Consider the following 16,677-nt stretch of genomic DNA (forward strand, 5'->3'; position numbering starts at 1 on the left):
AGTCAAAACTTTACATACACCTTAGTCTGCAAAATGTTAATTATTTTACCAAAATGAGAGGGATCATACAGAATGCATGTTATTGTTTATTTAGTACTGACCTGAATAAGATATTTCACATAAAAGTTGTTTACATAGTCCACAAGCGAAAATAATAGTTGAATTGATAAAAATGACCCCTTTCAAAAGTTTACATACACTTGATTCTTAATACTGTGTACCTGAACGATCCAAAGCTGTGTTTGTTTGTTGTTGTTTGTTTAGTGATAGTTACTCATGAGTCACTTGTTTTTCCTGAACAGTTAAACTGCCTGCTGTTCTTCAGAAAAATACTTCAGGTGCCACAAATTCTTTGGTTTTCCAGCATTTTTGTGTATTTGAACCCTTTCCAACAATGACTGTATGATTTTGAGATTCATCTTTCCACACTGAGGACCACTGAGGGACTCATATGCAACTATTACAGAAGATTCAAACGCTCACTGATGCTCCAGAAGGAAAAACATTAAGAGCCGGGGCGTGAAAACTTTGAAGATCATGGAAACATGTCTTCTGGAAACATGTAAGTATCTTCTGTAGCTTCTGAAGGACAGTACTAAATTTAAAAATATGATATTTAGGCAAAACAAGAAAAATATACACATGTATATGTATATATGTGTGCGTGTGTGTTTGTTTTATGTAGTATTTTAAATGTAAATCATATTGTGCGAGAACAACATAAAATCAGAGAAGACTTTTTATTTATATATTATACACATATATAATTTGTTATATTTTTGGGAACAGAGGGGAAACAAAACATTTTGAACTGTCCAAGCAGTTCTTTTTTCTATAAAAAAAATGCTGAAAAATGTCTCGGTAATCTGTTAGACATTTTGCAATAAAACTGCATAAAAGACATATAAAATGCATTTTATAAGACAAACAAAAAGCGGTACAGGTTTGCTTCAGCTCAAGTGTACATATATTGAAATGTGTGCGTTCTGTATAAATGATCAACATTCATAGCATCAGGGATTCTGTCTGACTCAGTCCACCAGAAGCTGAGGGCAGTTCTTCCTCCTGCTGTCTTTATCCGCCTTGCCGATATAGCGCAGGAGCAGCTTTGTGGCACATTTGACACGGTTTTTGATTTTGGGTGCACAGCAATGAGGCTTCACCAGCTCCTTCGCTTTACACATATCATTCAGGTGCCTGTCAAGCTAGAGGAAAATAATACAGACAATTTTAACATAAAAACAATGAGCCAGTGATAAGATTATGTGAGTAAATGTGCATTCTTGCTGTGTTTAATCTTTTAGCCATTTGCACTCTTAAAAAGAGACTGTTTACAATTACATTTCGATTTAATCATGCATCAATCCAGCAATCTTGGCCTTACCTCAGCCTCTATACATGCAGGTCTCTCCTGTAACACTAGAGGACAGCACCGTTCAACCATTGGATCCACAGAAAAGGGGAAACCCTTCCTGTGGGCAATAAATTAGATTTCAGTTACTAATTCTTGACATATTTTAGAAATATTTCCATTTTCCAGTACCTACATTTTGGTGCATGTTGCTAAAACCAAAAATAAGCCGTCTTTGAATTAAATTAATTAAACTCTGCACAATAAAAAACAGACGTTTAGTTAAATATAGCCTATATTTGGATTTGGACTTTCATTGTCCTTGACAATGCTTTGCCATGCACAAGGTTAACCACGCCGAGATTGTTTTTTAACTCTCCTTGTTTTGATTAGCTTTCATGGTCAGTGTTGTCTGAAAGGAAATAGATAAACCTAAACATAGATAATAAAAGCACAAAAACAGCTGCATATTATCTCGTGGAAATATTTTAAGAGAACAATGGCATGTGTTACTCAACAGCACCTAAAGTCAGAATATTCTCGCAGTATAAAACACATGACACATGACTTTCTCCAATGGCTCGTGCATATATATATTATATTAAAACAGAAAGCATTTAAAGTAGCTTTTTATAACAAATAAATGCCTTGGCAAACTAAACATTCTTACCGACACCTAACTTGTGAGTTAAACGTGCAATTTTGAATGAAAAGGGTCTTACATGCTCTGGATAGCTGTATGTGTATGGCATAATGTCTCGAGGGTTGGAGTGCTGAGTTCTCCATCAGTGGATCTATATTCTGGATCTGGAGCAGAAGCTGCAAAACAGGAGTACTGCTCTTCTCCCTTCTTCTTTCCACAACACTCAAACTGCTGTCCTTTGGCTTTCTTCTCATCTTTACAAAACTTATCAACCATCTTCTTCCACTGAAACAGATAAAAAGAGATACTCATGACTATTACTAATTATGAGCAACAAAAATCAGCTTCATGAGTACAGAAATGGTGAATTGAGTCATTTGTGATTTTTTTCTCTTTACCTTCTTTTCAGCACAGCGTTGTTCGCTCTTTTTCTCCTTACAGCACTGGTTGTATTCTCTCTCCAGGACATTGATGGCCTTCGATTGACGGACCAGCCAGCTGTAGCCAGTACGAGGAAGACACTTGGACATGTATCGTGGTCGGATCTTGCGATGAGCACAGATATGTTCTATGTTGGAGGAATCGGGACGGCCAGGTGGAAAGCTGACGTATGGAACTTTCGTCTGCTTCATAAGTGCTTTTGGAGAAGCCACCAATGAGCTGGATGATTAAAGAGAGAGCAAGTTGAGCATGTTTTAAGTATTTATACATTGCCTATTCATTTTTCTTTTCTTCTGTCTCATTTGCAACCCTAAATGTGCTTATTTTCATGGTGGGACGAATGAGTATTTGTTACATCACCACCTACAACTAGAATATGAACCATTGTTGATGACTAATTTCTTCTTTTTATGGGTTAAGATGACACATACTTTTTCTCTCCAGCTACATTTTTGACTACATTTTAAAAAATCCTACTTCGCCTTGTACAAATATAAATTAGCAAAATATTTTGCTAATTTAAGGATTAAGGCGTCCAAAAAAAAAAAAAAGCTGGTACAATGGCCCAGTTATGAGTAGTACAGTATTGGACAGACCTATTGAAATAAACTTAAATGCAAATAAAATACTTTTGAAAAGACTTTTGTTCTTTGGTATTTTTGCACAGTATATAAATGAATCTTGTCTGGACCTGAAGTAACATCATACAACAGTATATTAGGGACTGTTGGAAATGTAGAAGGTTTAGAAGACTTCTCTTTTGTTAAACTTGAACTTCTTGGATTTTTGCTATTGTTTGCCAAATTTGAATTTCAGGTGGACTGACTATATAATCATATCGCTTAATAAATGTGAAAGTGAACTTGAGGCAAGATGTTTTTTCTGTTTAGGTCACTGATTATGCGTCTTTAAACCATATACAGTATCACGTGGTCTAACCATTGGAGAACATTTTACAAGATACCGTATGCATCTCATCCATTGGGAGATTATCGCATTGAGAATGTCATTTTTAATGTAATATAGTCATGTAATCTAAAAATGTACTTTGTGTGTTAATACCCAAACATCTAACTTTATTGAAGCCAAAAAATTTAATACAACTGAGTCCAACTACATCAATTAAAGTTCTTGATTGCTTTGACGTTATAAAAACATAAGCTGGGAGATTAAATTATTGCTCATGTGCCCATTTACAATGGTAGCCACATTAGGGTATTCAGTCTACTTTTTTCATCATTAAATCAGAAATGGACAGTATGCCTCCTTTTATTTTGTGTCATAGATATCATTATAGAAGGAGAGCAGAAGAGAAAAAAAATAAATAAAAATAAACAGTTTTTTTAGAAAACCATTTTATTCTCAATGTTGTACAGAATTCATTTTAAGCAGTCTTTTCATTGTTTGATGTGAACATCTATCATGTGGCATAACCAATGTGAAGTCCAACAGGATTTGAAGAATAACTAGTCAGGAGCCACTGGCACTGGTGAGAGTAGATTTACTCGAGCTCAATTACACAGGGTAGTAAAGCTGAATGAAAAGAACATCTCCCTTTTCTTCAGTCATCTTTTATACTCTAATAAGAGCATGTGCCTACATATTCTATAGGGTGTGCGTGACCATTACCATACCTTCCCAGAGGATAGGAAAAAGCTTGAACATCACCAAATACTGTATGCGCATTTTATAAATTTAAAAATACAGTAAAAGTGGTACACCACATCAGCATTATAGGCATTTCCATGACTGTATTAAAAAGTTTATTTGGGGGAAAAAAAAAAAAAAAAAAAAAAAAGTCATGCAACTTTAAAACATTTTCATTTGAGGCTTTTAGATCTGTAAACTACATGAAGAGGAAGCCATTATGAAACAAATGTGAGATCAGGGCTTTACAGAAATATATACCATAAAGTAAAAGCTACAAATGTTCTTAACATCTTTCTGTAATACTGATGTCGTAAAGCACAGTACAAAATATAGAATATAGTAACTGGTAAAAATAACATTTGAATGATCCAATTCATTGCGATTCAGTCAGGTAGCATTACAAACATTGATTTTGAAAATTGTAAAAAAAAAAAAAAAAAAAAAAAAGCCCAACTAAAAACACACCGTATATCCTCCAGTAAAAACCTACCCTTTGCAAGCACTGGAGTTATATTTGAAGCCTCGAATCTTTTGTGGAGGGTTGCCATTTGAGGCCTCAGAGACGTGATATGAAGAATCTGAAGCCTCCTTATCAAAACAGCTCCATCTGGCCTTCCCGCTCTTCTTGCAGCAGAAATAGTGACTGGTCTTGATAGAGAATTCCTCCTCACAGTAGGCAGACAGTCTCTTCTTCCACTGAATGATTGGAAAGACAAAAATCAGAAATCTACAAAAAGGAAAAACGCTATAACAATGAGGTACATCTACAACGAAACCGAGAGAGCAACCGCAACAGTTATGAGAATTACAAACGCGCAAACGGTCAAAGCGGTTTACTTTGACATTGGTCCATTTCAGACTGCCAAGGTTTTGAATACTTTCCGACCAAAGACTAAATATTGAAATGAAAACAGAGATTGTCTAAAAGACGTTGATTGTCTGCGCTCTCATGTACAATGTCCATATAAAAAAAAAACAATAGAACGAAGAAAAAAAAAAAAAAAAGCCAGCGTTTAAATAGGATTTAGTAAGAAACGTATTTTCTGGTGAAATGCTAATCCCCCTCGATCTGTGATCTCTGCTTTAGTAATGGGAGGGATTTGAAAGCAGTTAAGAACTGGATTTAAACCAGATGCGAGTGTAAACACGCACTGTGACGCAATGGCACAAATTACACTGCCGTTTGTTTTGCAACTCAATGGCAGAGGTTCGGTGCTGGATTGACAAATGACAGGCGTGTTTGGGAAACCCGTTTGGAAAAAGGCAACAGAGTGCTTCTGGGATGACATGTTAGCACTAGATTTTTTTTTTTTAGCTTTATAGCTTCTGTAGTCCTGAAGTCAATTGGTTGAAAAGTTTTGAGTTAATGCAAGCTGAGCACATTTTCATGCTTTACAACAAAATCCATCAGTAACACCCAGTTTTGATTTTTTTTTTTTATACAGCATTTACTTGCATTAAAATAGGTGGTTGCTAACAAAACGGGACTACAGGGGTTGTCGACATTACAAATTATACAATGTTAAACCCCATCTTCACTAATCTGCTTTTATAACCTCGTGTTTAATCACTCTTGCAAACTAATCTAACTCCTGTTTTTTTTTAAAGACTGAAAGAGAGAAGCTTAAAATCATGTGACTGTTGTAGCTCGTTTACCTAACCCATATTTAGCTTTCTACTTCCGGTGAAATTTCATAAAGGTGTTCATTTGTGAAGATCATGTTGAACAAAACAGAACAATTATATAATTATGTTAGAAACTTATTTTCCGCAATGATCCAAAAGCCAATGAAAAAAACATGAGGTTTTGTTGAGAACAAGGGTGATGTTAACTTCCAGGTTGGCCTACAAAAATGTCATCACTGCAGCACTCCATTTCATGTGTTGCTGCTTTCATTTAGTTTGGTGGCGTGGAACTCATACACAAACTTTAACGTAATGGTTCTCAACTTGTATTAAAACAGAACTACCAGAGGTACATATCAGCTTTGACAGAAGGTCCTGTGAAATCTACACCTATTATTAGTAGGTATAATAATTTTAAGACTCACCGCTTGTTCAGCACAACAGATTTGCTGTTCCGGTGTTCCCTTAATGCCACAGCAGACACCGTACCAGGACTGGAGTTGATTGATAGCATCAGCCTGACGAAGCTCACGGCCAAATCCATCCTGAGGAAACATGTCCCCAGGGTACCGGACCAGAGATCTACTGAACCGACAGATATCTTGCAGGTTGCCTGTACTTGGAAAGGCTGGGGGGAAATCAACCATTGGAACTATCCTGGGTCCCATGGAGCGAGGGCCAAACACTGGGCGACCTGATGAGGCAGATGAGATTTTTTAAAATGTAAAAATACCAATTACACCAAAGTTGACAAGTTAAGTCTGTAAAATGCTGCTATATTGATTGAGTCCAGGGCTTCATAAACACTATGGAAGAGCATTTTATATAAACATAAAATGGTTATCTAAAGACCACCAAGTTCTTGCTCCGGCGTCGAGACGCAGACAAACTGAATCGCAGCTCCCAAACCAAGATACATAGCATGCAACTGTACCTATTGGGACATTCTCAGGGTGAAAGTTTGTGACTTCTCTCTGCGTCGTGTCTGAAGAGCCTGCAGCTAAACACAAAGCCCAGGAAATTAAAACACCATCCAACAAATTAATTGAGAAACACGCAATGGAAACCGCAAGCGATCACTCACCCATCACTTTGGAAAGGTCAGGGATGATTGGTCTCTGCAGCATCAAAAAGTCCAGCTCTGAAATGAGACAGAAAGTGTAGACTCTTGCTTTACATATTTTTAAAATGCTTTTTTTAAATTGGTAAAATTGCGGAAAAATTAACATCTACAAAAGAATATAAGTTTTGCCTCTTAAGTCAACATTAATTTTAACAAATCAAAACATATCCATTACAAACAGACCAATTGATCAATCAACAAGCAATCACTGATCGTGGCCTTACCCTCACGAGTAAGCGGCAAATCTTGCTGAAGACCATCTGCAAATAAGAACAATCAGGTCACTGCATTCAAACGAGAGAAAGTTAGTTGGCAAAAAAAAAGGTCCACTGTCTACTACTGACAGAAGTATAGCGATGTAAGAGGCACAGTTAACACTTGTAGAAGTCATCGCCCACTCACTTCACCAAATTCAACTTAACAGAATATGAGGGGACTTTGTGACACTTCAGATCACAATGAGCCACACCAGCTTTCAATCTGCACATTGTGTTGGTGACATGTAAAGTAATGCTCTTTTGAACAAAATATACAAATGTCGTTGTCCATTTTTTGTCTGAATGGTATGTTGTATAATAACTGCCTTAAATTAATTACTTCTAGTAACTGCGGTGAAACTCACAATCATGCTAATCTAAATATGAAACAATAGAAATTCTAATGTTTCCACTACAAATACCATTACAAAACATCAACTATTAACCATTAAAAACAACATCTTTCCTGTGGTGTGTTTTAGGACATATTCCATTAGGATTTAGTGCTTTTAACAAGCCACCAATAAAACACAACACATTACCAGTAGAGACCCACAAGGACATTACAGTTTCCATTAAAACCAATACCATTCCTTTGATGATTTCTACAGTTTGTTTAGTTTCAGCAGGAATGAGTAGCTGATGTGCTGATATTTACAATTATGCTGGGGAGATCTTTTTTAACTGTGATTATGGTATAAAGTTTATCATATAATTCAAACAGACCTTCATCAATCAGCGTGTCAGTCATTTCTCTTTGAACAGGAGAGTCTGGAAAAGTAGGACACATTGGCATTAGTCATTAGAGGGAAAGGGGAAAAAACAGCAACTTGGAGAACATCTGCAAGCATGTTTTACGTAACTCTGGTAACTTATCCATGAAAAAAAAAATCTATTCACTCAAACACAAACACTGCCTTATGAAACATGACAAATGAACAACAAATCATTGCTGTCGTAAACGCCCCAGGAATTTATATTCCTTTCATAAATCCGGAGCATAAGATACATGCAAAAGCAGGCCTACTCTGAGCTATGTTCTGTGCTAACGACATAAAAACAGCGTGACGCAGGCCTAAAAAATATGGATTTAACGTTACCTTCCGATGCATCGCACAGAAGAGCGAGTAAAAGCGTCAGATAAATTCCGGAGCTCATGGTCGGAGATGTAGCCTCAGCAAACACTTCTCGGTTGAAGTTATGTGTATCAGACGCGACGCCCGCTGACCGTGTGTTCAGCGTTCAGCTCTTCAGCTTTTAAACCCTCCAGGACGCGTCAAGTTAATGAGATCACGAGGAGGAGGACTCTCTTCTGATTTCGCAGACTTGCTGACACACTTTTTTTTGTTGTTGTTTTTTTGCCTTCCAGTACGTGCTCCGTCCTATCCTGTACCAGCCTAACAACAGAAAATAATAAGTCAGATGGGTGAGGACGGAAAGGAGGGCAGTAGGCTGCCAAAAACACACTAATTTCCATGTCATTTCCCAATTCTGATCTACAGGAGTTGCTTATCTAAACCTGCTTGGGCGTGAATTGAATTAACATATTCCTATGGGAAAGTTTTCCAAAAGCCTTGTCAATGACTAACAATATCTGATTTTTCCGCAATATTTTTGTTCGTGCATGTGCAATTCCGTTTAATTAGCCTACATTTAATTATGTCTTATTTCATTAATTCAATTTAGTAAGGTAGCCTACATAGTTGACACTCTCATTCCAGTAGGCTAAGCCTATAACACTGTAAAAAAGTGATGCTGACTTAACTTTAAAAAATTGAGGAAACCCGTTGCCTTAAAATTAAGTAAATAATAATAATTTAAAAAAAGTTGTGACAATTGACAATTCACTTTACTTATAGTTTTTTATTATTAATTACTTAATTTTAAGGCAACGGGTTTTCTCAATTTTTTAAAGTTAAGTCAACTTATCACTTTTTACAGTGATAAGAAGCCTATTTATGAAATATTGTGTGTCGTCAAGCAGCACGCAGACTCAACCAGAGTAAAACAAGCAAAGTTTCACTAAAGTCAAATATTTCATTGTGTTTGGGGCAAATATCTGCACTCCTTGAATGCCGAATTTGGGGGCTGTAGCTAACTGCTGTAATCACTGTAAAAAAAAAATAATAATAATTAAAATAATTTGTTACCCTGCTACATTTTTTAGTTTAGTCAACTAAAATATTCCAGATGTCCCTTAAATTAACATTGAGTATCTTAAAATTTCAAGTTGACTAAACTAAAAATTTTAAGCCAGCAGGGTAACAAATTATTTTAAGTTGAAAAATTATTTTGAAAAATTTTGTTTTTACAGTGATACTCAGGGAAAGGGATTCATAGGCACACATCCCTCAAGAGTCTTTTCTAAAAACAACAACAAAACTATTATTTGAAAAAGTAGTTTATTGAACACACATTTATGGCCGGTGACAACATGCCCCATTAGTGAGACATTTTGCCAGTGTTTCCACTAAACAGGCTATAATATTTTCAACCAAATTTTGCAGTGAAACAATTCTGAAACACAAGAACAATTTAATAAAACAGTAAACATGTAAAGGATTACTATAACCCTACAAATATCAAAACACTGTAATTTTTAATTGAAACAAGTTTGAATTTCTATCATGAGCTGACAATTATGCAAAATGTCAAACTTTATGAAATAATTATGAAACAGTTTCATATCTTTAACTTCCTTATATAGGCTGCTTAATTAGATTTTTTATTTATTTTTTTATCCAACAGCTGTATCACAACTATTATTTCAAATACTGTACTACAACTAGAAAGTTGAAATGTAGTTGTTTTTTTTAAAGATGTTTAAAGCTGACAATCAAAAAAACATCACTGACTCATAACCACTGGATGCCCTTGTGAATATGATAAATAACAACTAGCCCTTCTCTTCCTATTGGTCATCAGCCACCCTACAGTCTAGTTATTGTGTAAGCATCAGTCGGTGAAAAAAACACCTGTTGACTACTAGTTTAGAAACACAACCAGTTTCACATACGACTGCAGGGTTGGGTTGTCACGTCTTGAATGCGTTCAGGGTGGTGTGATGATAATGGTTACTGGAATTCCTGTCTAACAAGTCTAAACATTGTGTAATAATTCACTTTAAACCAATGTCAATAAAAATTCAAAATTACCATATATTCTTCTGTCAAAGATTTTGCCTAACACTGCACTTCTAAGCCTTACAGTGGACTCAAAGTGGATATGTGTATCATATCATAGATCTTTGGTATATGAATTTCCAAAGCCTCTAAATGACCAACAGGATTAAAACTTTGTGCACAATTCACTACACCTATTGACTGAAACAAGGTTTACTTGATTATTCATGTTTTTATTATTATCTTTAGAAAAATCATGTTAAAGTGTGTATCAAATATGCTGGCATACACAGGCTTTTGTGAAAAAAATGTTTGTACATTTCGCAGTCATTATTGTATTGCATTGCATTATATGTTTTGCCCCACAATAAAGACTACAGATCTTTCATCATAGAACTAAGCATTTAAATATTTTCCTACTTTTATTATTTTAGACATTTTGAAAGCTAGATTGACAACTGACAACTCAATTTATGTAGTAGTTTAGTATGAAGATCGCATTGATTTACAATACAATTTATCACAATATTATCTAATAAAAATCAGCAACCGCACTGAGGTTATTCTTTCCTCCTCGATGTGAGCTCCATATGAGCCTGATGTACTGTATATCAAATATTATTCTCAACAAAAAACATGTATGCAACTGTGTATTTTTTTTCTTGTAAATTAATTAACTGTTCCATAAAAAAAGAGATATATCAGTTTTCACAGGGTTAAAGATGGTCAAATTAATACTATAACTGAGTCAGTCAATGGTTATTGAATTGTTTGTATCATATCTACATTCTTGTTTTTTTTCCTAAATCTGAATACTTTGTAACTCTCACTGCAGTAATTATTAGTTAGTTATACATTTTTCTTGAGTAATATTTTTAAATAGGTATGCTAGGCTACTAAAAGTATACTAAAAATATATTTACATATTTATGTACTTAAGAAAAATACCTTGCAACTGTACTTTAGGTATACTAAACTGGTATAATTAAAGTCTTCTAAATTGGAACAATTTTGTGCTTGTCCTGAGGTCCAACTAAAGATATACTGAAATATATTTGACTGTGCTAAAGTGTAACTACAAGTATGTAAATATATTGCATTTAAAGGCCGATATTATTGAAAGATCATACAATCCTCATCAATAGTGACATTAAAACATATTTTAGGCTTAATATTAAGAAATGTGCATTGTGCACAAGTAGTACTACAAATAAAATTTAATTATAATTTTTATATCAGAAAGTTTCGAGCGACATGTTTGTGTGTTAATAGATTTGAACTATATATAAAATAAATGTATTTTAAATATATTACTTTTTTACTAGCTAGGGTATTGAAAAAAACCTCTGAATTTGGTTTTGGTGAGATGGCTCACTGATTTTGGCTCCAGGTACGGCTGGCGGGGATATCTCAGATGTGGAAATAAGCAATAGAAACAAATTCTCAGAAACTACAGAGCTGGCAAAGATTCAGTCACAACATTGCTGATGCTAACGGCCTTGGATTGCCCGACAGTGCTGATATTTCTTATGTTGTTGAGTCAGACACTGCTTTGTTTCCCTTGGACACACAGTATCAACATTAACAAAGTCATGTGGCATGGGCTGTATGCTGTGCTGAGAAACCTGGGACCTAAATCCACTGTTTTCATCTGCTCTGACATATCTTAGAATGAATAGAAACTGTGTCAGCAAAATGAGTCAGTGAAATGAGAAGTAAAATAAAACTCAAACTATATAGGGAAATGCACAGTGGTATTATTAAACTAAAGAGTTCAAATTTATTTACAGTTTAAATAAATTGTAAAAGCCTAAAGAAAATAGTTGAGGATTAGATTTACAAATATCAGAAACTTTGATAAAAAATGATCATAATTACACAATCGATTACATTCACAGTGCAATTCAGTTCACCAGTGAGTGACTCAGGACTGAATACAATGGTTCTACAGCAAATTTATAATTTATTCTGACCTTAATTTGTCTGTGATGAAGTGATGAATTCTAGGATACACAAAAGATTCTAGTCAAAACCAGGTGATGTTAACAGTTGATGAGGATCACTTGTGCCTAGACAAGCTTCAGTACTGTGGAAGAAATTAAGTAGGCCTACTGTACCAAAAGTCATATAATGCTATAGTTATTGTTTAGGTTTTAGATAATTATTGTAAATATGTACCGAATTCTAGAGGAGCATGACTCCCCAGCAGCTGCTCTATTTTTGTCCAAAAATAAAAAAATAAAAAAGAAATAAAGTTTTCTTCCTCATTCTAACATTTTAGGGAGGTTTCCCCTTAATACAAAGAAAACAGAAGGAAAGGACATCTGATGCCATCATTTCAAAAATGTCTGATTGTTTTTTTCACCCTGAACACAAACTATGTAGGCTACTTATTGACAAAGAGAAATGATGCTTTGATATTTAGCCTACAAATCTCAACATTTGCAATCTGTCATTTGCATTAATCTCAGTTATATTACAGGGCTGTTGAATGCTTATATTCAAACGCTTATATTACGGGGCTGTTGAATGGTTATATTCAAAGAAACGCACAGATAAACAGTTCCAGGCAGGTTGAGCGCATTACAGTTCAATAACACTTTGCCAAACTATTTCTGTTCATTCTTTTAAAAGTCCTACTACAAAAGATCTAAAATCCACAATGACACTGACCAAGCAAATACATTAAACAACAGGTTGAAATGACAAAGTATTTGCATGCTTTGTCCTCGAAATTAGGCCTGCGTACATACTCATACTCTTAATATCTCTGTGAAATGTTGCTGTTCTTGAAGCAGTTAAACTTGCGGTTTCACTAGAGATGCTGCTGAGAGACACACGGATTCAAGTGATTCACACATGCTTAACCTATTTCCCTCATATCATTGTCTCAAGCCTACAAGCTCTAAAATGAGTTGTTGGAATTATCAGCTTGAGATAAAATGCTAAAATCAATGGTGTTCTATCTACAGAACCTGCCAAATGTCTTTAAAAACAACATCATAAGTGGAATAATTAACTTCTGGCCGTTGAATTATTGGAAAATGGTGCACACCCAAGGTGTAACCATCACCACATCGGCCCATTGTCAATTAACTCTTATTTAAATTAAACTGTGGCTTAAAAGTTTGGCAGGATAACAAAACCTGTTCTCAGTGGAATAGTATGTGTAATATTATTTGCTATGGCCTAAGAGCAAAAGACCAAAAATCCTAATAAACTCAGTTAACATTAATTCACATTCTTGCAGGAGTTAAATGAGTATCTCTTCTTTATTAGATAAGCAGTAGGCTACTACATTTAGACTTGTATTGCACTCGACAAGAAGGAATGTACTTGCACATTGCCTACCTCCATCGACTTAAACATGACAAAAGACAAGACCAGCACAAACCTGAGAACACAAGACAGACAGGGGTCAACACAGAGACAAGGAAGGGTGGGAGGGAGGGAAGCCAAGCCAGTGCCAGTAAATAAGCCCAGGAAGACTTAGAAGGGTCCAGGAAGGGACGGGAGGGTTGAGCCAGGGAGGCTCCAGCAGTTCTGGAGTCAGGTGGCACCCCAACCCCTCTGCAGCACCACTGAACTCCAGGGCAAACCTCCTGACATCGGTGCCCTGATGATGACCTTTGTACGACGTTTACTGTAACTAATATTGCAAACAGTACTTCTGAATATCGGCATAGCCTATATTTAGGCCTAAAATGGCATAAATAATCACTGCTGATATGCAGAGCAACAGCACTGTGTGATAACACTTTTACACAACGGTTCAATATATAATATTGAATTTCACTGCCCTCCAAAAGTTTGGAAACACCCCTGGCAAAGTGTGGTTTTCGACGATATCAGCATAAATCTGTCAGGTGTGGGTGACGGGATAGAGCGAGGACTCAATTGCAGGAGGGAATAGGGCTTTATTATAAAATAAACAAACAAAACCTACCCCGTAGGGGAAAACAGACTTGCAAGGCAGGACAAGGCAAGGCAGGACAAGGCAAGGCAAGGCAGGACTTCACACAGGGTAAAAATCGACGACGAACTGGCACAGGACTGCAAACACAAGGAGATTATAAAGGGAGCAAATGAGGGTAATGAGTAAAGGTGGGGCAAATTAACCAATAATCAGGAAACAAGGTGGGTGGGGTCAAGACAATTGACATATGAGCACATAGCACATACAACCAAACAAGACAAGCCATTTGCTCACAAAACAAAAATCACTAACCATGTGCAAAACAGGACATGAACACACAGTTAATGAGGAGACTCATAAGCCGTGTGTTCACAAAAAACAAACAAACATGAAAGCACGCAGCCCGTGAAAAAACAAGCTGCGTGCAACACAGAGCAAAACAAAACAAGAAAAAGCATGCGGCCGAAACCGAACTGCGTGCCGAACAAAACACACACAGGAGCGCACGGCCCAAGCGAACTCGAAAGTGCACGCTCCCACAGCGAGAACAAACATTGAGCGTGAGTGTCCGAACCCAAACACGAAACCAGAACTGAGCCTGAACAAGACAGGAGTGCCGGGATCCACCTGGCGTCCCTAATGAGGACACCAAAAACAAGAAAACATGACAAAAGACAAGACCAGCACAAACCTGAGAACACAAGACAGACAGGGGTCAACACAGAGACAAGGAAGGGTGGGAGGGAGGGAAGCCAGTGCCAGTAAATAAGCCCAGGAAGACTTAGAAGGGGCCAGGGAGGGACGGGAGGGTTGAGCCAGGGAGGCTCCAGCAGTTCTGGAGTCAGGTGGCACCCCAACCCCTCTGCAGCACCACTGAACTCCAGGGCAAACCTCCTGGCATCGGTGCCCTGATGATGGAGAGAGCTCAGGGCCTTAAATTGGAGGATGCGTTGGTAGAGGGGGCTGGAGAGAGTGGAAGGTGGTGGACGGCGCAAGCCCTTCCTCCACTGAGTCCTCATAGTAGCCGGTTTGTTCTGTCAAGTGTGGGTGAAGGGATAGAGCGAGGACTCAATGGCAGGAGGAAATAGGGCTTTATTAATTATAGAATAAAATAAACAAACAGAAACTACCCCATAGGGGAAAACAGACAGGCAGGACAAGGCAAGGCAAGGCAGGACTTCACACAGGGTAAAATCGACAACGAACCTGCACAGGACTGTAAACACAAGGAGATTATAAAGGGAGCAAATGAGGAGGGTAACGAGTAAACACAGGGGGGGAAATTAACCAATAATCAAGAAACAAGGTGGGTGGGGTCAAGACAATTGACATGAGAGCACATGGCACATAGAACCAAACAAGACAAGCCATCTGCTCACATAAAACAAAAACACAAGCACATGGCCAGCAAAACAAAAATCACTAACTATGTGCAAAACAGGACATGAACACGCAGCTAATGAGGAGAGTCATAAGCCGCGTGTTCACAAAAAAAACAAAAATGAAAGCACGCAGCCCGTGAAAAAACACAAGCTGCGTGCAACACAGAGCAAAACAAAACAAGAAAAATCACGCGGCCGAAACCGTACCGCATGCCGAACAAAACACACACACACAGAGGAGCGCATGGACCGAGCGAACTCGAAATCGCATGCTCCCACAGCGAGAACAAACCTGGAGCACGCAGACGAAAGAGCGTGTGGCTCGAGCACACTCGAAGCAGCGCGCTCACCAGAAAACAAGACAAGAAGGGAGTGTCAGAGCTCTGTCACAAAACCATGAATAAACTAGACCGAAGTGACAGAACCTTGACAAAATCATTATAATTTTTTGGTGCAAATATATTAAAGTAACTTGACATTATCATTGAAGACCAGCAATAAAACATAATAATGGCAATATATATACGTCAACAAAAAAAAAAGATCTAAGATGGTGCCGCAGATGGCAGCTACTGTGCTTTGCTCTTCAGTGTTTGTACTGTTTTTGTTTGTTTTTCCTGTTTTTTGTTCCTCAAATATGATCAGTTTTACCAGGGATGACCTGCTGACAGCACATCACATGTCCCACCAGAGACAGTAATATATTAGATCACTGTTACACAAAAATAAAGGATGCATAACATTTATTATTACAGTGCTGTTCATGATGGTGAGTGGGGGGAGTGCAGGGGGGTTTCTCCTGAAGTCCACGATCATCTCCACAGTTTGGAGCGTGTTCAGCTCCAGGTTGTTAACACTGCACCATACAGCCAGCTCCTTGACCTCCTGTCTGTAAGCAGACTCGTCACCATCCTGAATGAGGCCGATGAGTGTGGTGTCGTCTGCAAACTTCAGGAGCTTGACAGAGGGGTCTTTAGATGTGCAGTCGTTGGTGTAGAGGGAAAAGAGCACTGGGGAGAGAACACAGCCCTGAGGAGCTCCAGTGCTGATGGTACGAGTGCTGGATGTGAATTTACCAAGTTTTACTAACTGCTGTCTGTCTGTCAGGAAGCTGTTGATCCACTGACAGATGGAGAGCTGAGTAAGTTTATTCTGAAGGGTGTCCG

The 16,677-nt window shown here is 37.3% G+C and overlaps 1 protein-coding gene across 1 annotated transcript; it reads right to left on the reverse strand.

The window, feature by feature from the left end:
• Positions 1 to 74: 74 nt before the first annotated feature.
• LOC306886914 (extracellular matrix protein 1-like) lies at positions 75 to 8,511 on the reverse strand. The gene is made up of 11 exons (XM_079444283.1): positions 8,192 to 8,511; positions 7,818 to 7,862; positions 7,059 to 7,094; positions 6,796 to 6,852; positions 6,646 to 6,711; positions 6,137 to 6,405; positions 4,576 to 4,781; positions 2,393 to 2,654; positions 2,074 to 2,279; positions 1,385 to 1,472; positions 75 to 1,205 (listed from the first exon to the last, which is right to left on the reverse strand). Exons 1-11 carry the CDS (start codon positions 8,247 to 8,249, stop codon positions 1,032 to 1,034), a joined length of 1,467 nt encoding a protein of 488 aa, XP_079300409.1. The 5' UTR covers positions 8,250 to 8,511; the 3' UTR covers positions 75 to 1,031.
• Positions 8,512 to 16,677: the final 8,166 nt, after the last annotated feature.

This window comes from Barbus barbus (assembly GCF_936440315.1).
Source record: "Barbus barbus genome assembly, chromosome: 21".
NCBI lineage: Eukaryota > Metazoa > Chordata > Actinopteri > Cypriniformes > Cyprinidae > Barbus > Barbus barbus.